General features: G+C 41.8%; 1 protein-coding gene across 3 annotated transcripts in view; it reads right to left on the bottom strand.

The window, feature by feature from the left end:
• Positions 1–21,434, bottom strand: part of GOLIM4 (golgi integral membrane protein 4) — a 34,586-nt gene extending 13,152 nt beyond the window's left edge. For 2 of the 3 annotated variants that reach the window (XR_012587430.1, XM_074590225.1), the window contains exons 1-7: positions 21,079–21,413; positions 5,792–5,866; positions 4,708–4,757; positions 3,918–3,971; positions 3,255–3,405; positions 1,841–1,923; positions 1,141–1,224 (exon numbers count right to left, since the gene is read on the bottom strand). Coding sequence is in view for 2 of the 3 variants with exons in the window: in XM_074590225.1 (XP_074446326.1) it covers positions 1,141–1,224; positions 1,841–1,923; positions 3,255–3,405; positions 3,918–3,971; positions 4,708–4,757; positions 5,792–5,866; positions 21,079–21,265 (684 nt within the window). In the remaining variant the exon portion in view is untranslated. Of the gene's footprint in view, positions 1–1,140; positions 1,225–1,840; positions 1,924–3,254; positions 3,406–3,917; positions 3,972–4,707; positions 4,758–5,791; positions 5,867–21,078 lie in introns of all 3 variants that reach the window. The other variant, XM_074590227.1, reaches the window with a different exon arrangement.
• Between the last annotated feature and the right edge of the window lie 1,946 nt (positions 21,435–23,380).

Here is a 23,380-nt window from a genome sequence, read left to right as displayed (position 1 = left end):
AATGCCACATTCTGATTGCAGATAGAAAGGCTTTGCGTGACACAGGTTTTCTAGGTAAAGAACTGAATCAAAGCCAGGAGAATGCTTACATGGAACTTCCCTTTGGATTTGGTGAACCTTAAATCAGACCCTGGATTTGCCTTTGTGGAATTTCAGATGTTAGCAAATATATAACAAGTAGCTAATGTGGCCAGTGGAAGAAGAGCTTAAAATTAGCTGCCAGCGTATTTTAATACTGGAAATTAAGATTCTTCATATATTTAGTCTATGAGGGACTTTCCTGGTCTTTCCCTATTTTTTGAATATCTACACATATTGACATGCCCAACAGGCAGAACTTGGGGAGGGAAGATCCAATGCTTTTAGTGCTGCTAATGATTTTGTGGACCGTGAAAATACTTAAATGAAGAAAATTAGTCAGGAATAAAAATAACTTCACTCTGCCTCATTGCCTTTCCCTCTGATCTTTCACCAATAGTCCTCCTCTGCTCCAACATTACTCCTACTTTCAGATTCCCTGTGGCCTACACAGCTTGTACTGGCACAGCTGACTGCATTTGCAATAGTCTAGCAAAGTTTGCACTTCATGCATAATTTACTTGAAAATGACATTTAAGAAAGGTAATGCTGCTGCTTTTTTTTTTTTTTTTTTAATTCCACCTGGAATTTACATTCCTCCCTATATACTCTACCTCTGTTGCACTGATGTATACAGCCTTATAAACCTTCCACCCGTGCACAAAAGAGGGACTTTATAGTATACCAGCATCCAGGTCTTTATAACGATACACGTGTCACAGTGTGGGATGTTAAACTAACAGAAGTTCTTATCAGAGAAGACAGAGAAAGAAAGGTATTTGACAGCTCTCATGGAAGCAGAGATACTCTTCTTATCAGTAATACATGCACTCTTGGGCCTATAACACAGCTTTTTATTTTCCGACAGCCCTGTGATTTGTTGCAGCTTCTTCTTAAGAGCAACCCTTTAACTCATGCATTTCCCTGCAGTGCACAGCACGGTGCTAACTGCAAATCTCCCATGCGAAAGGCTACATGCATAATAACATTACAGTCCGCTGAACTAGGAGAAGCAAGTTCTAGGAGGATTAGAGCTAAGGAGAAGCTGCTTTCCTTTCTGACCTGGGCAGCAGCTAGTGCACTCTTGTGGTCTTCCAATGTCACTACAAGCTGGTTGTGTTGGGAGAGTAAGTTCTTATGCTGTTGCTACACAAAAAGAAGAAGATTACACGTTTCACATAAAGTTCATTCGAAAGGTAAATGAGGTAGCCTGGGGGATTTGGAACTAGGAAGATAATTCAATTTATTTCGAAAAGAAAATCCTGAGTTGGAATGACAGCATTTATTTATTTAACATGGAATGCATATTAAACACGCAGAGAAAGCAAGCATGCCAGGAAAGAAAATTTTGGAGGCCAGAATTTGTGTAACTAAAATAAAGTTTAAGGTTGGAGTAGATGTTGATGAATGCTAAAAAAGAGAGCTGGAAAACATTCATCTCAGCAAACTTAGTTTGCCAAAATACCATTCTTAACTTGCAAAGTTAATTTTCCAATTCCAATTTCTACACTAAACATTGCTCTTCCAATTCTTCCATATTTTTGGTTTGTTTGGTTTTTTTTCCCCCCAAATCAGCATGTACCTAAAGTGCATGCCTAAGGTGGCAAAAGACAAGAAATCCAGTTCAGGCATATTCTTCTCCTTTTTGCCACATAACAGCAACTACAAGTCTTCCGCATAGCCCATTTCTGGCTTGTTAAAACCGGGGAAAGTTTTTCTTTTTCCTAATGGTCTTGAAAGTTCTCCTCAAAGCAAAGCCTACCTTCACATCTTGTAGCTGGGTGTGAATGTCTTGGTGAGCTTTTCTCAACTGTCTGTTCTCCTCCCGTAAGTTATATAGGGATTCTGTTTAAAAGAAATGGCATACAGAATTTAAACCCAGTCAGATATATAATACTAGATTAAGCACCAAAATTAAGACTGTAACAACAAACTACATAAAATCCTACAAAATTGCTATAGTAAAAATGGATTAGAGTAATTGTATGGCTTCTTTATGTTACATCTCCCCCCAGCCCTATAAGAAACCTTATGTTTTCAAGCAGAAAAATGTAAAATTTCATTAAATTTCATATTAGCACACCCAGTCTGCAACTGGAATTATGCATCACTGTTCATGCTGGGACTGCAGACAGCAAAATTCATTATGGTAATCAGGATCTTCAAAACACAGAGAGGAAGCCACCCTCCTCTTCCCCCACATTGCATCTGGCGAGTGAGAGCTTTATGTCGTAGGACTAAGCTATTCTTCTGGAAAAGGTGCCCAGATGGCCAGCATACTTAAAAAGCTTTATGTTCTGGGACCAGGGAGAGGGGCTTCTTTTCCCCTACTTCTTACATTATGTTGATGTGGAATATTGCAAGCAGACACAGGCAAGCTCTTCCCACACTCCAAGCTGCTAGGCTGCAATCTAGCTCCGTCCAAGAGCTGAGCTGTGTGACTCCATTGGTGTGGTGCCAAGGCAGAGCTAATAAACACAGCCTCTGCCTGCAAAATTCTGTGCAGACAAAACTGCAGATAGCTCCAAAACCAACTCCTGTGTTCGTGACACATGGCAGAAAGCGGCTGAAGGCCCTTGATGGGGAGAGCCACATCCTTTTGTTCTACGCAATTGTGTAATTAGGATTCAAGAGGTCTGCAAAGTGCAAAGAATCTCTTTGACAAGAAATTGGATGTTAAGAGTAAAAAAATGAATACTTCTTCATCCAAGTACATAGGTGCAACATGTCTCAGAGAAGCTGCTTGATACAAGAAAACCAGGTCTGAAATGTATGTAAAGTCGCTTCATAAAGAGGTGCAATTAAATATTTGACAGAAGTGGCAAACATTCTTAGATTACCCTTTTTTCTAAATGAAAGGCAAAGAGGCAAATCTGTTTTTCCAGGTTTATAAGTCTTAGAACTAAAAATGAAAGACTGGATAAACCATCCTCTGACACTTGACGAGCTTTTAAGTGCTGTGTTTCTTACTATTTCTCTAATCCAGATAGAAACACATATGAATTCAGAAAGACACCGCAGAAAAACATCAAGAAAATGTAACTTATCGGGAGGGATAAGACATATGAATGACCTGTTAGCGAGAACAGAGACGATGCCTTTCTGTCTCACATCACACAAAACACCATGACAAATACACACTTTAATGTGGGCAGCCAGATACAGGTTGCATATACCCTTCAGCTTAGAGATCTCCTGCTCTTTTTCCTGCTGCAGTTGTAAGTATCGTTCCTTGTGATCGCTGAATGTTCTGCTAAACTCTTCTCCTTGTTTTCGGTGATCTTCCTCAAGCTCAGCATGCTGTTTCTTCAGTTCTTCATGTTGACTCTGCAAATAGCAAGTTGGTCACTGGAACGGTTCCATATCTGCATATCTGGCTAATATTGTCTTTGGCAATTTGTTTAATAAGTCCAGATGAATAGGAAGCATTCACAACAAGAAGTTTATTATTCAAAGCATGCACATTGCAGCTCCTCTCAAACACAAAATGATCTCTGTGATGAGTAGTCTCATGTTCTAGGGCTACGTCACCTCACCCTGCACTGTCCCACTGGGAGCTGCTGAATGTGTTTAAGAAATTCCTGACATGCCAAACTATGTAAAGTCTGATAAGTCAGCGTTCCATACAAGTAATTGCATTTGGTAAGACTGAATTACCCGCTGGAAAGCCTGACTAGGCAAAACTGCAGTAAATCATCTTTTAATGGTATGGTTGTAAGAGGAAGGCACCATCGATGTGCTGACATTCTGGAGCGCGTGACCAGGAGCCAGAGAGGCTGTATCTCCCTGATGTAGTAGAACAACAGTGTCCTGTGAAACTGGGTATCGCAGTTACCCACCTTCAACATCTGGTGTTGTACGCTCAGCGCGCTGTATCGGCTATTTGAGTCTTGCTGTAAAAAAAAACCAAAAACGCTGGTGTTAAACGGAACAGTCCTGTCATTCCTCTAACCTCCGTACACGCAGTTATTCAGGAGTCACAAGCCAAGGGACGTTAACTCCCCAGGAAACAAATTAATCTCCCCTCTTTGCTTTGGAACATGGCAAGCACATATACTTTGCACTTACTGCAGCAACAATGTATTTTAACTCATCTCACAAACTGCTCCCCAGTTTCAACATGAAGTAGCCATAAAATCCTAATTTACTTGCTTTATAATGAGTTCTCTACAGGTCTCTGGGTGCTTTGCCAAATACAGCTTTCCTTCTGGCACTTGGTATATAAAACAAAGTTTCTTGATGTTTTTATACTTTCCAGTTCAAAGACCATGTGTTAGGAAGTTGTCACTGTGCTTTTCCCTGTGGACTAAGCTACAAAAAGATTTCTAATGTTTTCTCATTCCCCCCTTAAAAATAGTAACATTATGTTCAAACTACCATAAGATAAACAGGAGGATATTTTCTAAACTAATTTTCTGGAAAGATATTAGTATCTCCTGCTACAGCTCAAATAATTAGGAATTGCAGAGCACTTACGCATGCAGAGTAGAAATGGGATAAGTGAGAGCTCTTTCAATGAATATTTTGTAAGGCCTCTTCCTTTGAAGAGTTATAATTGCAAAGCATTTCCTTTTTCTTGCAACACAAATAGCATCAAATATTAATCTTGTACTAGGAACGATGACTTACCCTTCCTTTATTTAGCGTTTCCTGTGCTTCTAGTTTATAAACAAGAAAATCTACAACAAAAAGGAAAATACTGATGAAAAAAAACTCAGGAGGATTAGAATCTGTACTTAAAAAACATAACTGTGGCGTACATAAATTGTCTTAAGAGCTTAATGCTTATGCAGTTACAATTTTTTGTGGAAAAGGACATTTATAAATTGTGTATTCTTGTATTAGGATAAAAAAATATGTATTTTAAGCAATGTGAAAGTCTAGGCTAAGTTTAATAAAACAGAAGTTTCTCCCTTTGTTCCTTGATCCTCTTTTCAGGATTTGAAAATGCCAACTCACCTTTGCATGGCAATGGGACAGCTCTACACTAGATGGCACCAGAAAGCTATCGAGAACTCCACGGTAAGAATAATTTCTTACACGTTCTTAATCTTCGCTGAAGTAGTTGTTTTAATTCAGCGGCTGAGTCCTCAGTTTTAGGAAGAATACGGGCTTTATTCTGAAAGTTGTAGCAAATTTAGAACAACAAAAGACTCAGAGAAAACTCAGAGGATGGCATTCTGCTGAAGTTTTGTAGAGGGCAGATGTGTAAGAAACACAACGCATGCCAACATTTCCCCCTCACACACACCTAGAATTTGATTTTAATCAGAAAAAGGTATATAATCATGTGTTTACCCTTAAACGTGTAAAAAATACTGATTCAGAGTCTAATTTCACATTGATGGAATGCAGGAAAAGATTCCATATTTTTGGAACAAGTTTTAGATTTTCAGCATGCCGGAAGAGGATTTACACACGCCCATCTGCCACACACGTGTTAGGTTTATGTACGTGGATGTACACATACTCTCTGTGTATACTGTACCATGTTGCAGTAACCTGTAAACAGTACTACAAAGATGATTACTTTTTAAAAAGATTAAGTAAATAAATAAAATATACTAAAAAGACCACCACAGACCACCACAAGGTGGTCCTGCTAACGTGTTATACGTTGGTAACTCCTTTAAAATTGACCAAAATACATGTGAAGTTACTTTCTAAAATGCTCAAGTTATCTTAAATGTCAAAGTGAAAAGCACATTTTTACCTTCTTTTGCTTTCTTATGTTCAAGCCTTTCCTTCTGTAATGACTTCTCTAATCTTGACCTGTGCTCATACACAACTGAAAAGAGAAATTTTGTGCACAATTCACTTTAAAAGTAATACATACAAAAAACACCAGCCACCCCCAGCACACCCAGAGAGCACTGGCACAGAATGTATCAGGAAAATACAAGTAGAATGAGGTCATGGGATAAAGGACTGTTTGTATCATTTGGCAGTAACTTTTTTTTATTTTTTGTATGCTTTATTGATCCTGAATTCTGGGTTATTTCCATTGCATAGGCGTAGAATGTGACAACCATTTGAGGGACTCGTTTATGGAGACAGTCAGCTATGGTGGATCTACATGAAAGTTACTAAAGCCTCTTTCCTTCTTAGGTGTGCAGGTAGACATTTTCCCCTGCTTTCACTCCCTCCTACCTTGTTTGTAAAGAGACAAGGAGATGACAGGACAACCTCACTGCCAGAGTAAACCCTTGCAGCAAACAAATTGTCACAAGGAGGGAAGAGAGATGCACAAGAGCAGGACGGCTTCGAAAGGTGCAGAAGTACAACAGACAGGCTGCTTAGGCTAAGACATGGAGAACCCGAGAGCCATTCCTAAGTTCTTCCAAAAACTTGGAGAACTCAGTTTTACTTCTTTTGGGTAAAGTCTGGATAACAGTATCCTTTTATACCCCAGCACTGCTGAAGACCCACAATGAATGCTCAGATACAGTGTTCTGCGTTTCTTAGTAAGCACATGCTGACAGCAAGCACACATATGCTAAAGCACCCTGTACTTGCAGTATCTATATAATCTGAGGAGAATTTGCGGGGTTTTGAGGGGTTTTTTCCCAGTTAAGAAGATAAGGCAGGAAGAACAAAAGAAATCATCTGAAAGGCTAGGACAGCTGAAATGTAAAGCTAATCTGGATACTTCTCTGTAAGGCTAAGGTATCAGAGATGGCTCATCAGGAAATCATTTCAGTTGGGGAGTAAGATTTAATCTTCACTGATTTTTAAATCCATTTATGCACTTTCTTTAATTGAGTCAAAATACCCACACGATAGTCTAGAGATGACTGAAGGGGCCTGTACGCAGCACTTCAGCCAAAACCCAACAAGCTGAGGATTTAGGGGCACCACTCATAGTACAACCCACAACATCCTCAGCAGAGCAGGGAACGGTAGCCATGCAGTGTGCCATGCGGGGTGTCGCTGTGTTCTCCAGCCAACTCACTGACTACAACAAAAATGCATGTGTTTTTTTGGAAAGATGCTCTGACACCTTTGCTAAAACTCCACAAGCCCTTTGAGGTGACACTGCTACCAGAAGAGTTCTGCTGCTTGTTCTCGTACTGGCCTTCCCTTCGCTCTCACTGCTATGGGTGATGGGACAGTAGGACCTCGCAGTTGGGGACAGGGTGCGTAACAATTTCTTCTGATGGCAGTGCTGGCTGTATGGTTTTTAAGAGCGCAGTAGTGATGACTGGCAGTGACCTGGAACACTGGGTGGCACTGCAAGTGACAGACCGCTCCAGATTTGATCACAGAAAGCAGAGACAACCTTATTTCTATATTTTTTATGGTATGACAACCACTCTTGGTCATATCAATTGTCCAACAGACCTAGCATGCCATCTCTCAAGACGTGACAAGAGCAGATGCCCAATACAGAATACACACGATGAGTTTACAGCATTTCCTTGGCACCGTCTCCCAGCAATTTATGGCTCCCAAAGACCATCCGAGGCGACGGCAGGTACTTTGCGTACACCATTCCAAAATGGATTTTACTTTTCTGAATTTGTCTAGTTGTTCGTGTATCCATGTGTCTTGAGGACATCCAATGTCCTCTGGCAGAGAGCGCCACCACTCAGCTGCCAGTAAAGCAGCATTTCATTCAGCTTGTGTTTTGGCCATCTGGCTTTGGATGGCTTTTGCAGGGATGGGGCACATCAGTCCCTGTTTACCCTTTCCTCACCACTCACTAGACTGAAGGTGCATTATCTGAAATACCCTAACAAGTTTGCAGCAAAGGAAAGATATTTAATTAAAACTCCTGCAAATGTACAATTATATTTGCTCAAGCTCAGTTTAACACAAATACGTTTCACAGGCCAAATTTAAATTTGCACGCTTTTAAAGAATTATTGATCTGTATTTATGGAATGTGTGATTTTTCCTTCAAAACTAGGAAACCCATTTTCTGGGAAGTAAACCATTGGTGAACATAAACCTTCAACAGGAAGCATCACATAAAGATTTGTAGCTTGGAAGCCACAGAAAAAACCTCTTGAGCCTTAAAACGTGTTCTTAATTCCACTAAGGTGCATTCTGCAGGCTCTTCAGCTACTGCCTTATCTACAAGTGTTTACATTCTGGCTTAGAAGCTGGACTGCTAATCAGTCCTTGTCATCTGTCTCTTACTTTGCTATTTATCTTCTAAAGTCAAGGGCATCAGTCAAGATGAACTAATGTATCAACATCCTCTGCAACAAACCAAGCACATAATGAATATTCACAAAGTCACCAGCAAGTGAGCTTTCAGAGAAGGGAAAAAAAATGGCAGCACTACAGTAATGGTTTTATCCAGGCACCAAAGATCGTGAATGCCAAATTATATTGCAAAAGGAACAGTGGCTGTAGCGTAGCAACTCAGGAGGGAAATGAAAATCCATAATGGGTTTCCCCTCCCATGCAGTCAGGAGTGAAAACAGGCTTTTTGGCAAACAGACTAAACCACAAATGGATTCAGAGGTAACATTTCCCATTTCACTTCTTTGCCAGCGCACCTTCCTCAGCTCCTCCTAGTGTTTAACAAGTACGGGGGGCAGGGGGCAAACCCTGTACAACAAACCCATAATAAGGGCAGGAAGAAAGGAGATGGAGAAGGCAATAGTGTGGGTCTTAGGGACCGCGGTGCTCTGTGCCTTTCACAGTTAATTGCATCTCTGCTGAGCTTTGGCTTTCCTGCCTTCACCCTCCACTTTCAAGCAATGGCTCTACACCCCTCCCAGGTAGTGCTTCCTCACTGCTACCTTCTGTGTGGCAACCTTTGAAATATGGGAACAGAGCTGGCAATATCTTAAAACAACACTTCAAATGGCCAAAAAAGGCTAAGAAAAACTTTCCCATACATCTCTCCCTGTCTAGTTCATTTACTGGTTGGTTCAGCAATGTTTTTTTTCTGATAAGAGTCCGTAATGTGCAACGTAATGAAGATTTTGATTAAGAATAGTTATTAAGAAAGCATAACCTCCATTCCTCACTTGCTCTTTTGGGGAGCAGGCTGCAGGTCAGATTTTCTAAGTACATACAGGAGTTTATCTCCCGTGAAAGTAAGTTATTCCCACCAGTCAGGAACTTCCCAGGCAAGAAGAGTCCAAACTACATAGCTCTTATTAATCCAGCAGGGGATTTCTCCTTCTACCAGCCTGGAATAAGATGTCCAAGCAAGAATCTCAAAGAAATAAAAACACTGAAAAACATGTTTTCTATTACAAGTTTCCCAGCTGGAGGGTGGAACCTATATAAGGAATGTGACAAATTCCTGCTGGTGTGATGCACTTGACAGGACACTGCACAAACCATTTTTTCCTTGGGTAAGCCTTAATTTTGTACTGGTCTTTGCACAAATAATTGATCTTTGTTTCTATGTTATATTTAATAGAATGGTACAAAAAAAGGAGAAAAACATTGTCATGTAATGGCTAACATACTCTGTTCCACAGCTGAAATCACTGCAGGTACCAGTTTAATTCTTTAAGTTACCTATACAATGTGAACTACATGAACCACAAAGAACAACACAAATTCACGGAGAGGTGACCCAGCCTCAAAGAGCAGAGCCCAGGAACAAAACCGGTAACACCACAGCTGGTTAAAACACCTTTCACCTTCAACAAGGAAATATTTAACAGTTCTTGAGTTGACCCCAATTAAATCAAGTCCTTGATTTAATATTTTTCTCATACAGAAAAGGAAGTGGAAGAAAAGGGGGGAGGGCTGCGATGCTCTATAGGTTCACAGAAGATTACACCACTTTGACCATCGCTGAACGTTAATTGCAACACAGGAGTCAGGCGATGTGATGAAAGCAAACTTATTTAACAGTCATGGTTATTTCTCTTATCTTTGCTTTGCACCTCTAAGCAGTAAAGCTATCATTAAGCAAAATAAGCCGTTATTGGATATTTAAAAGAAAGTCTTTCCTATTTTACATTATCAGCAATTTTTTAACTGTGTTACTTTGGTATTTTGGTCCATCAGAAGCATGATTCCAGAGTGTAAAATACCCCAGCTCCCACTATCTTAAATGTTGGAAAATTAAGATTACACTGGCATTTAAATATACATGATGCAAGAAATTTTATTAATTTCAATTTTATTGTTTCTTACGCAATTCTGCAATCTTTCTCTGAGCTTACAGTAATACCTTTCATTTAAAACCAGCAGATTTCAGTAGTCTTGGCAACATTCTATGTTATTTTCTCTCAGACTGTGGCAGAGTTGAACTGAAACAGCAGCGTGTGGTAAGCCACACTGGCACTTTTCTAGTAACGCTACAAAGGCCTGTAGAACACAGACTTGTTATAAAAATACAGTTAATTTCCAATTCTTGTCACTGCAAATAGAACCATTTAAAACGCGAACCCAGGCAAATAGCTTTTCTGCTGAGAGTACAGCATTTCCTTGAGCCAAGGAAGAATCCCTTCAATATGGGATGTAGGATAGATTTTCTAGTCCAATGACAATAATTAAAATTTTGATCTCAGAAGATATTTCTTGACTCATCCATGCTGGGCGAACACGTTATTAATATAGCAAGACCTGCTCCCCAAGCTTTCAGCTCCATATTTGATTAAGTCAGTGAATCTGATCCACTATTTCGCTACTGATAATCTTATCAGAAACAGATTATCAAACTGTGGGTAGCTCCTGGACAAGTATCAGAATTCCCCACCACAGTACAACCCATATAGGTCACACTATACACTCCATCTATCCCAAACACTCTTAGTCAAGAGTTTAGCAATGAACAGATACTCCAGTGACATTGCAAATATCTAAGAAACAACAGAGGTATGCCCACAATAAAGACTAAGAAAACTGTGTTTTATGTATAGTGCAAGAAAACAACATTACAGAAACCATATATTTACAATACAGAAAAAAATATTGAAGTTATTTCATATTTTATGCCCCCTTGAGGTTTTCTGTTTTTAATTTATACAAAAAGGACAGAAATAGAAGCCAAGATAATGTGAAACTGATTGTGCGTGAAAAACAAGCATTTTTCTGGCTTAATTATAGAAAAATTTTGCATACAGGAAGGGATGGACCAATCTCATTTTGCTCACTAAAAACCACAACTAGCATTGTGTGCAGTATGACAATTACATTAACTTTAAAACAAGCTCCTACACTTTTCAATTTACTCACGTGAAGAACAAGCGAGTAATAGCTTTGTCAAATTACAGCCAGTCACTGCAAAAGAGAATTCCTCCTAGCAGACTAAACCATGCATCAGCAGTTGTGCTTAAAAATGACCAATGCTTTGACTTAAGTCTCTTTTTGTCATTTATGCTGCTCGGAGCATTAACAATTTTATGAGAGAAGTTTGTATTTAATATCTGGATCTTCATATTCAGGGGTTTTATAGCATCTGTCATAGACCTACCACTGATTCCAGTTGCACGAGGAAAAAGCGTAACATCTACTGCTTTCAAAGATCCTCCACCAAAAATAACTTAACGATTAAAATGAACGTGTTCCTGTAACTTAGTCAGTACTCCATTAAGAAACTAGAACTGCAGAATGGGACTTGTGCAAGTGGAGATTTGGGTTTGGCTAGCTCACGTGCGGGCAGCCAGCTGTACCCCAGAGCGATGTCCCACCGCGCCGTGCTCCCGATGCAAAGCGGTTCTCCATGAACGAGACGCACTACTGCTACTACTGCAGCTCCGCACAGAGCTCTGGGTGGAGGCTGATCGAGTGCCTGCACTTCGGTCAAAGTTTAGCCATAAACCAGGCAAGATCTACCCAAAGATAACGGAGAACTGACTACGTGCATTTTTATATAACATTTTCAATCTTGGAACACTCTAATTTTTTCTGGCTAAGTTGGAATATATCTGAAAACCCAAAGAATAGTTTGGGAATTACCTGTGTCCTGGTAGTTGACATGACAATGAGTGTTGGGAATCCATTAAAGCTCACAGCTGAGTCCTTAACTAAAGCTGTAAGACTCCTGCTTTTGGCTCTACAAACTCCAATTCAGTCCCTGGTGTCTTGCCCGGGATGAGAATTATCACAGATGCTCTCTATGAAACTTGCCTTCTCTCAAGGGATTTTTCCCCACACTAACGTTGCAGAACTCTGTAATGGAGTAGTCAAGGTATAAGAACTAATCATGAGAGAACTTCAAAAAGCTCTGGAATGTGTGGAGAGTTCAGATAAGCATGTAAGAAAATTCACATGCTTATCAAACCTTCAGCTTTCCATCCTCAAAAAGAAAAGAGGGAACTTGAAGCACAGCATGGAGAACCGTTGCAGATCTTACGAAGTTTTTCTTTGACTGCAGTTCTGGAAATGCGGGAATGCTAGGGAATTTGGCATGCTAATGCAGTTCGTCCCAGAAACACATGCTTATGGTTCTAAGAAATAGTTGTGGCCTTCTGTTCAATCATAAGGGTGATGTGAAAATTAATTTCTAAACTGGAGTAAATATCTACATTTAATAGAATCCTTTTACTCCACCCTGCCTCATATGCTCCCTTTCTTAGTAGTCAATAACACCTCCAGGAAACAACATATTGAAAAAAAAATTGCAAGATATGTTGGGATATAGGGAACTATTTATCCTATTGAAGCAGTAAACTGTAATAGCAGTGGCTGAAGATAAAATTTTGTGGAGTATATAATGCGATTAAATATTTAATCCCTAGCAGTTAGGCTTCAGACATGACTTTTATTATTAGGAAAGAAATCACGTTTTCCATCCCAGAAAAGATTTCCTGTACTCCACAAAAGATTTCTTCCAACCTTGCCAACCATGGCACCCACAGTTATGCCACGCTGGGTCAGATTAACACCTCACCTTTCATATGCTGTTTTCTATACACCTGTCTATGCTAAAGATTATTTTTAAGTGATGAGTAATGCAAATACTTCAAACAAAACCCATGTAGTGATTTTAGACTTAAATTCTTCAGGTTAGCAGATTTACTTCTAAAAAAAATCCATTCCTTTTTCTTTTTGATTTTCGTCTCTCCATTATTCTGTCATTTTTGTCATGACCCACCAGCTCACTTTGAAGAAAACACACAAACATTCAGAAGAGCTGCAGTGACAACAGTTTCCTTCTCACGTCATCTCTGAAAGTCTGGGTCTGCTCAGCTCCAGGAAATAAAGGCCTGTTCTTTCTCGCTAAAATTGTTTTAAACTTTTGTTTCAATTTTATGCAGAAGTACAGCGAGTTGGTCTACACGGTGTTAGGTTATATATCTAGCTATCTATTCAGAAACTAGTGCAAAATGGACATTGAAGAAAAAAACCCTAATCTAAATATACACACGTGTTATTTTAACAGTCTCTCCTAACTGAAAGATACATTTGCATTTTCATCATAATGGAATATCATAGAATCATAGAATGGTTAGAGTTGGAAGGGACCTTAAAGACCATCCAGTTCCACCCCCCTGCCCTGGGCAGGGACACCTCCCACCAGCCCAGGTTGCTCCAAGCCCCGTCCAGCCTGGCCTTGAACCCCTCCAGGGATGGGGCAGCCACAGCTTCTCTGGGCAACCTGGGCCAGGGGCTCACCACCCTCACAGGAAAGAATTTCTTCCTCGTATCTAATCTGTATCTTCCCTCTTTCAGTTTAAAACCGTTACCCCTTGCCCTATCACTACGCTCCCTGATAAAGAGTCCCTCCCCAGCTTTCCTGTAGCCCCCCTTTAAGTACTGGAAGGCCGCTATAAAGTATGGCAAAACCTGATATAATAGCTATATCACCTTACAAAACTGCTAAACCGCTTCCTTAAATTAGTTCTCAAGAGCTCTAACACAGGAGACTTGGAGTAAGCTCCAGTTGTATGTTTTGAAAAACGGCATACAGAAATCAAAGTTTGAGTTAGTGGTTCATTTTTATTTTTATTTTTTTTGTAACAGAAGATCACTGTCAAACCTCAAAATATGCATCTGAGTATGACAGATTAACTGAAACACCGAAAATGGCATAGTTCAGCATGGTGCAATGGATAGGAATAGACTGTTTACCATGCCCTCCAGGAGCACAAGCAGGCCGTACTTCTCTCAACATCTCTGTAATTAAGTCTTGGAAATGACTGCCAAACACGGGGATGTGAGTCACCCCAGGAAAATAAGATACTAGGCTAATTTCAGATACCTTGAGGGGGGGAAGAGAATGTAGAGGAAGAGGTGGAGTAATTGCAGTTTCTTTTATTTCTTAATTAATGATACATAGTAGAAAATTTGAGGAAGTTTGGTTTATGCTACATCACCAGAAAAAGATCAGAATTGCATCCAGCTCAGAAGACTCTCCTTTAAACAAGGAGCAGCACCCAAGCAGGCTGAATTCCTCAAGTGCTTACCTCAGGCTCCAACATGACTAGAAATTCATGCCCCCGAATCCTAAAAATCCCAAGAAAAAAAAAAAAAAAAAATCACCCAACAAAAGATTCTGCCTTAATTAGTTGTTCTGTATAGTTCATTTTTTCAGTAGTCTGAATTATTTAGCTTTCATTACCATTAAACCTCAAAACAGCACCTGACTTTCAGCAGGACAGATTTACTTACTTTTCCCATGCAAGAATCCTATTCTAAAATGAGCGAAGTGCACTATATCAGCCACAAATTGCTGGCAATATCCTCACCACTGTATAAGAGATGCTATAACGCGTATTAAAATCTCCGAGTGGGTAGAAACCTTACTCATAAGGTCACCCCACCCAGGGACAGAGGCTGACAATCCTGCGTCCTGCCCAGCAAAACAACCGGCCCAATGAGACAATGTGTTTGGAACATCATATTTTAGACTTAAGAATTCAAACAGTTTTGCTCACGTAGGAAGTAAGGAAGTAATTCCACTTTCTTGTTTAGGCTTTGGTTTTAACCGTAAAGCAACAATCTTAATTACACCACTCCAGGAGTGCCTAACTCTCAGATATTAAAGTTTTATCAATATAACTGCAAAGTCACAACTACCCTAAGACTCTTCCCACATTGTGTGCCCAGCACAGCCAGGTATTGCTTAAACTGTGCTGTCGACTAGAGAATTTTTGGCTCGGTTTGTGGCTATAATTGTCAGATGGCTATTTCATCCTCTGCTTCTCTACTGGTCATCCCTGATGATGTTTTAGGTGATGCCAAAGCTTCTGTCAAACCTTTGCCTTCTAGGGATATGTGACAGAAGATGGCTGTCAAAGAAGTCCGAATGCAAAAGCACCAAAGCATCCACCCATCTTGCCTCCCCCCTCCTCTCTCAGCTCTGAGGTGTTCATAAACCCAGACAGATCAATCACTCACAAGCTTTAAAAGGCTTAAATCATCATCAGTAACAAATAGTTTCAGGATATTGGCTCCATCTTGCATCGGTCTGTTAGCTCCCAGGCCCAATATTAAACCAGGGAGGGGGAACAACAAAACCCAGGGAACGAAACCACCCTATTACCTCATGCTGCTTAATATTCCTTCAGACTACACGCTCTGTGATCTTCAGCCCAGATTCCAACTTGGGTGCAGATATAACATTGCAGCACTGGTCGAAATTTATCCTGGAAGTATTACGACCACATGGAAAGTGATTTAAGGGCATTCGGGCATGGATTACAGGAATGAAAAAAAATATAAGTACGGGCATCTATGCTCAATTTATCTTTCCAGTCACAGAGTTCAGATGTTGGGAGTCTTACTGACTATGGACCTAGAAGCAACAAAACACCTCCCTGAGTTAACTGAACCGAACACAGCTCTAGCACTTTTTCTGTATTTGGATTATGAAGAAATCTTGATAATTCCAGATAACCCAAAATCTTTAGGCTGAGCTGCAAAACAGACATCTACCTATCTAAATATACATTTTACACACACATATATGTATATACAAATACATACAAATGCATGTATGAATATAAATTTACAGCACATAGATCTTCCATACTAGAATTTTGCACAAATAATTTAAAACGTTTAATGTGTTTTAAGTATTCAGAACATTAAATACCCAGTGGAAAACGTGAATGGAATTACAAAAGACAGATTCTTAGATGACATTACGAACCAAAGCACATCACTTTAGGAAGCCAGGTAGGAGAATTAGGGATGCTGTATTTGCCTTTTCATGCAGTACTGTACTTGGTGTTGGAGTACACCTCCGTGCCAAGAGTACACAGAGAACTAACCTCTGCTACTAAGGTGCTACCACAGATCTTTCAGATCTCAGATAGCAACAAAACACAATCAAAATAAGCGCTGAAGTGTTATGTGCAATCTGAAACTAATAGGAATAACAGGAATTGAGGCAGCTGTTATTATGGACAACAACCAAACCACATAGGAGCTGCATAGATGTAGCTCTACTTGTATGGTGCATGTGAAAAATAAGGCATCAGAAAAGCACTGTTAGTTCTTCCCAGCTCTGCTAACTTAAGGTACAAGTTTAAATAGACTATTATAACAGAGGGGTGAGACAGTGAAGTACATCCACTTCTGAGTGTACTTCATGAAGAACAGCTTTGGCATCTATGTAGTTACCATGCAGGCAGACATAATAAATATTAACCACTAAAGTTACATGGAACTATGATCTACTATTGTGTCTCTACACACAGAGATGCTATAGGTCTGATCAACTTCTAGTGTGTCACCTCCAAGGAGGGGCCTTGGTTTGGGACAAATGGCACAACGGGCACAGAGGAATTCTACATTTGCTTTTCAGCTGGTTCTTTCTAGCACTGGAGCAGACAGCTTTGAGGAAATCCACATCCTGCTTACAGTAGGGCAAACTCTGAACTCTCAAATTCAGAGTCCCTGCTGGGCTGGGTCCCAAGATTACAGTATGGTCTCAGACTGCACAAAGATTGCCTGCAGCCATCAGATACGTTAAGACTCTAAGAGGAAGAGCAGGAAAATTAAGGTAGTAAAGGCACGAAATGTAGGCTGTTATTAGGATTAGGGATTAAAACAGATTAAAGAGATTAAAATAGTACACAAGGGGTTACTTAATACCCAGAGGATGAGAAGACAGAAGCTGTAAGGGCTAAAAAGACATTTGTAGATACATTCAATCTTGGAGAAAAGATATGATCAGGTTCACCTACAGCTGTCAATGCATTTCTATTCTAGCAAGTGAAGTCTGTTCCTATATGGCCAATAGTTTGACACATCTTTGTAGGAGGCCAAGAGTGTCAAGTTTTGTTTTTATCATTTTAAGAAATACTAAATAAGATTATCTTCATGTTTTGAACATATAATGCTCAGAGAATAAGACTTTAAAATAATCAGCTTACTGGGAAGATCAGCTTCTCTATGAAAGACCTTATAGATAACAATGACTTCAGGTTTTCTTAGCAGCCAAGAAATTTTGTGTCATCTCTAAACTTTGCCTCTGGCATTTCCTTTGCGGGTTACAGAAGCAGCCCTACTTTCTCCATTGCCCATCAGAACTTTGTCAAAGAGATAAAAATGCCAAAGTTTGACATTCTTTTTTTTGTGAGAAGTTTAGCTTTCAAATACAAAATCTTCTACAGTGTGCGCTGTCTAAACTGGTGGGCTTAAGATCCCAGCCTCTCAAAACCAGTTATTCTTATTGTGTTTCCCAAGTCTGCCATCCCTCCAGTCGCACCCTGGTCTTATTTCAGGAGGCACAAATACTTTTCAGCTGAGTACCTGAAGCTGTGAACACCAGAAAAAGCAGAACTCCCTACAAAAACAGTCATATGCAGCCCTCTTCAGCTCAGGTACATGGGTTAAACGATTTGGAGACCTCTTCCTGCACCATTTTTCAGTGATCTGTACCTTCGGCCTTGGTAGATGAGAGTGCTGTTTTCCCACATGTACACAAGATTTAGCCCAATTCACGTGCTACATTTGAGCAAAACAAGGCAACGAAAAAGATAAAAATCTAAGACCTCTGGCTTTTCAAACAAAACCAGAAAGCATTGCTCATTCAGGCATGAAGAGCTGGCAAGTACCAAAAAGATGGTTCCTATTACCTACATAGAAGAAAGAACAAACACTGTGCAGAGATAGGAAAATAGTCGAGGGGACAGTAGGAAGTGAAGGGAGGCTGCATTCCGAGCTACAGCTGAGGATCCTGATCAAGATTTTGGGCAGACCAAAGGCATTCAGGTCCAAAACTGTGACCTTATACATAAACTTAAGAATTGCCTATCATTCTTAAGCATTTCAAACTGACTCAAGTTTCACCCAGAAGCCCTAACAGTGTTCCTCTGTGTACATTCAGGAAAGCAACTGTCTCCACAGGCCCCAGCAGTCACAGCAAAACCCAACCAAAATTCAGAAAACAGGCGATATTTCCCTGTCATCCAAGTGCTTCAATCCAGTCAGCCTTCCAGGAGGACTGCCAGCCCAGCACAATACAGCCTCAGAGTCTTCAAAAGGACAACTTTAAGAAGTTGCCTTTTTTTTTTTTTTTAATTTGAAATAATAAAAGCCTCCTGGTGAAACAGTTATTCAGGAAGTAGAAGTCCAAGGTTCAGTTCTCTCCTCAGCTTGTAATGAACTTTAAAGTCTTATTTAATTGCCTAGAAGAGAGCTATAAACAGTAAGAAATCAACCACTGTTGATACAGCACTCTTTTCCTCCTGGCAATGTTGTGTCAGTGACCTCGTTCTTTAACTGGTTCCAGTTTAAAAGGTTTCAGAGTGCTCCCATCATACTTCACACCCCAAAGTCCTCTCTAGAGCTATATCTATAGAGAAACTGATTACACTGCATGGAAAAGATAAAAGTTGCACTGCTTTAGCAGTGGTATATTTCGTTATTCTCATGAAAGAATAAACTCAAAGAATAATCTCTCCTGTTGTTAAGGTCAGCAAAGAGATGTAGCCTAGATATTCTTCGAGATTTTTTTTTGTTTGGCAACAGAAACGTTGTTGATTTAAGATCCAGGTCATTTAAAATCAAAAGTTCAAAGTGCAATCAGATGTTGCACCTGCAAACACAGGATTTTCTGTCAGCATTTTATGTTGTTTCAAAGTCTCTGCTTAAAGAAAATTCCTTCCTGTTGTTCCATATCAAAGAGTTAAATAGGAAAGGTTCAGAAATGGTTTGGTGTTGTACATCAACAGTTATAGTATGGTGCTTGTGTATCTCCGGGCACGTTGGGCATAGGCACAGGTTTTGAATTCTGTATGTTCTGCTCACTAATAAACTGCCACTCCAAAAATCCAAGTGATTATACAGGGCCAGGCATCCCAGAAAGAGCCATTAAATGTACAGGGAAAGACAGGGAAGGAAAGTTTATTTCTAGCTCACTAGACCCAAATCCTCCGAAGTCCTTAGGCACATAGCTTCCACTTACTTCAGTGGGAGATTAGGCATCTAATGCTTGCTGCTGCGTTTAGTACATCTCCGGGCTCTCAGCCTCACCTTCTTTATATTTAGCTATTGCAAAAATACAGGAAAATTTTAAAGAACTAATTTTATTGTTACATTGTATTTTTCCTTATATTCTGTGACTTAATTGATAGTAATTATTGAGGTTTTTTTTTAAAACAAGGTTTACTGCTACCATACTAGGCATAGATAACATCTGCTTAACAGACTTGATAAATTGTCATTGGTCCCAGAACCATGTGAATTTATTGCATTGATAATCAATTATACCAGTCTTTTCAGATTCTGGTCCATATCTTACATTTCTCATTGATACACTGAAACAAATAAGAGAATATTTCTATTAAATGTCAGCATTGTCAGTGGGTTTATCAACTACTAGTTGCCTGCTGCTTCTGTGAACTTGCTTGGACAGATGATGGCTACTCAAGATAATGTTTCAGAAGGGAAAAGTTTAAACTCACAGTCCAGATCCAATATATCTGATCAAGAGAATCTCTCCTCTGTGTTGGAATAAAGTTTGTTGCATGCTCCTCTTTGGTATAGCCACAGCAACAGAAAAAGCTAACTTGTTGAATTTTAGCTTGAGAACAAGATGTTCCTCTGTCCTTTTCAAATACTGCTGGCAAATATACAGACTAGTAAAAGTAGCTCTTTAGCCATCCGCCACATACCCATCTCCCAGCCAAACATTTACACCTTTTTCGTGACTTAAATGAAGGTTTCTGTCAAATTTTTTCCATGGCATTACCTGGAAACAGCCTCAAATTGAAATATTAAGTAATGATGGTCTCAGATCAGAGTTGAATATATTCAAGAAACAAATCACTCTAAGAACCTAACAGCATAAGCCCAATTCTGTGCTCTCTGCATAAAAAGTGTATGCTTCCAGGCATGCTTCCACAGTGAAAAGTATGGTTGAAGATCACCCTGAAGTTAAGTACTGTTATAGCTGCTACAGCAGACCACTTTTACTCTTGTTTTACACAGTTTTGAGAACTAATACTCTAAAGAGTTTTGAAAGTGGCTCTGGACTTTTTATATGCCAACCTGATAATCTTGCACTCAACAATTAGAGAGGGCTGAGGTCTTGCACTTCCTAGAGCACTGATGCTTTGTGTATCTCTCTGCTGCTTTGCATCTGATTCCTGTACGTGCAGATGTCAGACATCGGCATGTTTTCATGGATGAAAAGATGTTCATCTTTTCAGGAACTGCAGCCTTGCATTTTTGCAGATGAATGTTCTCACAGCAGCATAAAATTAATACTGCTAAGACAACGTAAAAGCACGCAAAAGTCCCAGAACTGGACATGGTCTGTACTGTTAGATGAGCAATAGGGAGCACGCCCACCTTTTCCATTTACACCAGGAATTGCAAAGTGATGTACAGTCCTTTGGAAATAACAGTCACTCTATAAAGCGTGTGGGAGTGAGGGGGAATGAGAGCTCTCGGGGAGTCCCTGACAAAAACTCACGCTGACTTTAGCAGAGCTAGGATCCTACCCATGGTTAGATACCAAAACCCCACACGCTGGAAGGAGAGAAGGGGAAGAAGCGTGTAAGGAGCAAAACTTTTGCGAGAGGTTGGACAGCTGGAGCCCAGACTTGCCCAGAGAAGGAAGAGGAGAAGGGTATTTCTGTGTTAGGGAAGGGCGGCAGAGGCTCCTGCCGAGGTAAGTACCTTGTAACTGAGCAGAGAGGGACTCCTGATGCTGCTGGTACTTGAGCGCCGTGGCCTCAGCCTTCCTCAGCTGGCCCTGCACCTCGTAGTAGAGCATCGCCCCGTAGAGGAAGCCGAACACGACAGTCAGGAGCAGGAGGGTCTGGAAAATCCGCTTCTGCTTTCGGGAGCACATCCCGTTGCCCATGTCCCCGGCGGGGTCCCGGGAGCCCCCGCCCCTCACGGCTTAGCGGCGGGCAGCTGGAGGCGGCGGGCGACGAGGCGGCGACATCGGAGGCCCCGGGCCCGCGCCGGGAGGAGGAGGAAAGAGGGAGGGACCGAGGGAGGGACGGAGGGGCCGGCCGAGCGCCTCAGCCCCTGGGCACCGCCGCGACGCCCCGGGCGGCTTCTCCGTCGGTGCGGGCCCTGCGCGCCGGAGCGGGGCCGGCGGGACTCTGGGCGGCGCGGGGCGGGCGCCCCAGCCGCATGCTGCGGCCGCGGGGCTGCCCGGTGCTGCCCGGCCCCCTCCGGGGGCGGCCCCGGGCTGATCGTCCCGGTCCCCGCGGCAGGGGCGGGCAGCGGCGCTGGCGAGCGCGGCCTGCGGGGCGGGGACGGCTGCCGGCTCTCCTCAGGCGGCGCCTTCGGCCCGGCCCCGCCGCGGGGACCCGCCCGGGCGGTGGCTCCTCCGCCGCCAACCTGAGGGGAACAAAGGCAACTTCCCCGGCCTCGCACTTACGTGTCAGCTCGGCTCCGCCGCCGCTCGCCGCCGCGGGATCCCCGAAGGAAGTCCCGCTCCGGGCGCGGCCTCATTGGGCCCGACTGCGGGTCTCTCCCCTCCTTTCGGGGCGGCGGCTCCTGAGCGCATTGGGTGCCTGCCGCGTCCGTCCGGCCCGCCGGGCGATCCCGCTTCCCGCCGCCCGCCCCTCGCCTCACCCCCGCCACGGCCCGCTGCGGGGGGCGCCTCGGGGACGAGGAGGCGGGGCGGCCTCCCGCGGGGGCCGGGGTCTGTGTGCTTGCCCGGTCCCCGTGTGAGGGGGCCGGGGGAGGGCTGAGCCTGTGGCACCCTGTGGGACAAGGCGCGTGGCGGGTGTGGCACTGTGTGGGACAGGCGATGGGGCGGGGGGTGACAAGGGCCGGAGGGTACCCAGCCCCTGCAGCCGCCTCAGGGCCCACAGGGGCCTGCGGGACGCCCGGCTTCTTGGGGTGAGGGGTCTCCTGCTGAGAAGGCAAAGTCCCAAAGAGCCTGCTTTTGTAACCCAGCGCCTCAATTATTTACGCTTTTCGTCAGATTAATTTATTTTTTCCATAGGTCGTTGGCCATACTTTGGTTGGAGGTGGACGGCCACACTGAATGTCCTGCGCCTCACGGCCTGCGCTGCTTTTTGCCTTTTCCCTCTCCAAGAGCCAGGCTCAGGCCGATGGTGAATATTATCTGGGGCGCAGAGTATGTCTGTGCTAACGCAGTAAACGCCACTGTCGTGGGTAAAGAGGTGAGACAGGTCTTTACAGCATTTATCCTTAACCAGCATGATTTCAGAATTAGCCTAACTAGAGTTCTCTCTACAAGTGTATTTTATTACAGAAAAAAATCCCCACCCAAAACCAACCAACCGAGGCTCAAGCTAAACTAGAAGTAATAATAAGCAAAAAAAAAAATAAAAATCAAAGACATTCTCCAAAGTTACTTTTTCAACCGTATCTAACCCGTTGATCAGTGTTTCTCACAGGCATTATTCTGGCCTTAAAAGAAAAACTACATCAAAGAGGCTTAAAAATTTGTTATTCAAATATTCTACATATACCAGTAATTAATAGCAGTCAGAACCACGAGCTGGTACAACTTCTATCTAGATGTATTTCAAATATATATTTCTTGTCTTCTAATCTAATGGAATGCCTTGCTCCCTGTTTGAGGACTGAACTGTTCAAAATTATGAGTTAGACATCCAGGGAGAAATTGTAGTTACTTTGAAATAGTGATACTTTAAAAAAAAAAATAATCATATTCTTTTCTCTTGCCTTGAAGAAGCTCCCTGACGTTCATGAAGTTACGTTTAAAAACTTTTGATCAAAACTGTAATGTTTCAAATTGATTTATCTTCATGCAGGTTTACAGTATCCCTTTCTTTTACAAAGTAGTGTCAGTATGTTTCTTAGTATCACCCAAACTCCAGCTTCCCTTCCCCTCCCAGACTCCTTCAGAAATGTCCTCTGCGTTCTTGCATTACCAGGCTCCTCAGGCTGGGCTCAGTTAAGTAGAATGAGACAATTCTTTATTTCTAGACCGAGACTTTGAAATCACTGAAGGTGATTTATGCTTCAG

Source organism: Larus michahellis, chromosome 6 (genome assembly GCF_964199755.1).
Source record: "Larus michahellis chromosome 6, bLarMic1.1, whole genome shotgun sequence".
In the NCBI taxonomy this organism is placed as follows: Eukaryota; Metazoa; Chordata; class Aves; order Charadriiformes; family Laridae; genus Larus; species Larus michahellis.
The sequence above is the reverse complement of the archived record's forward strand: the minus strand, read 5'-3'. Positions and strand labels throughout refer to the sequence as shown.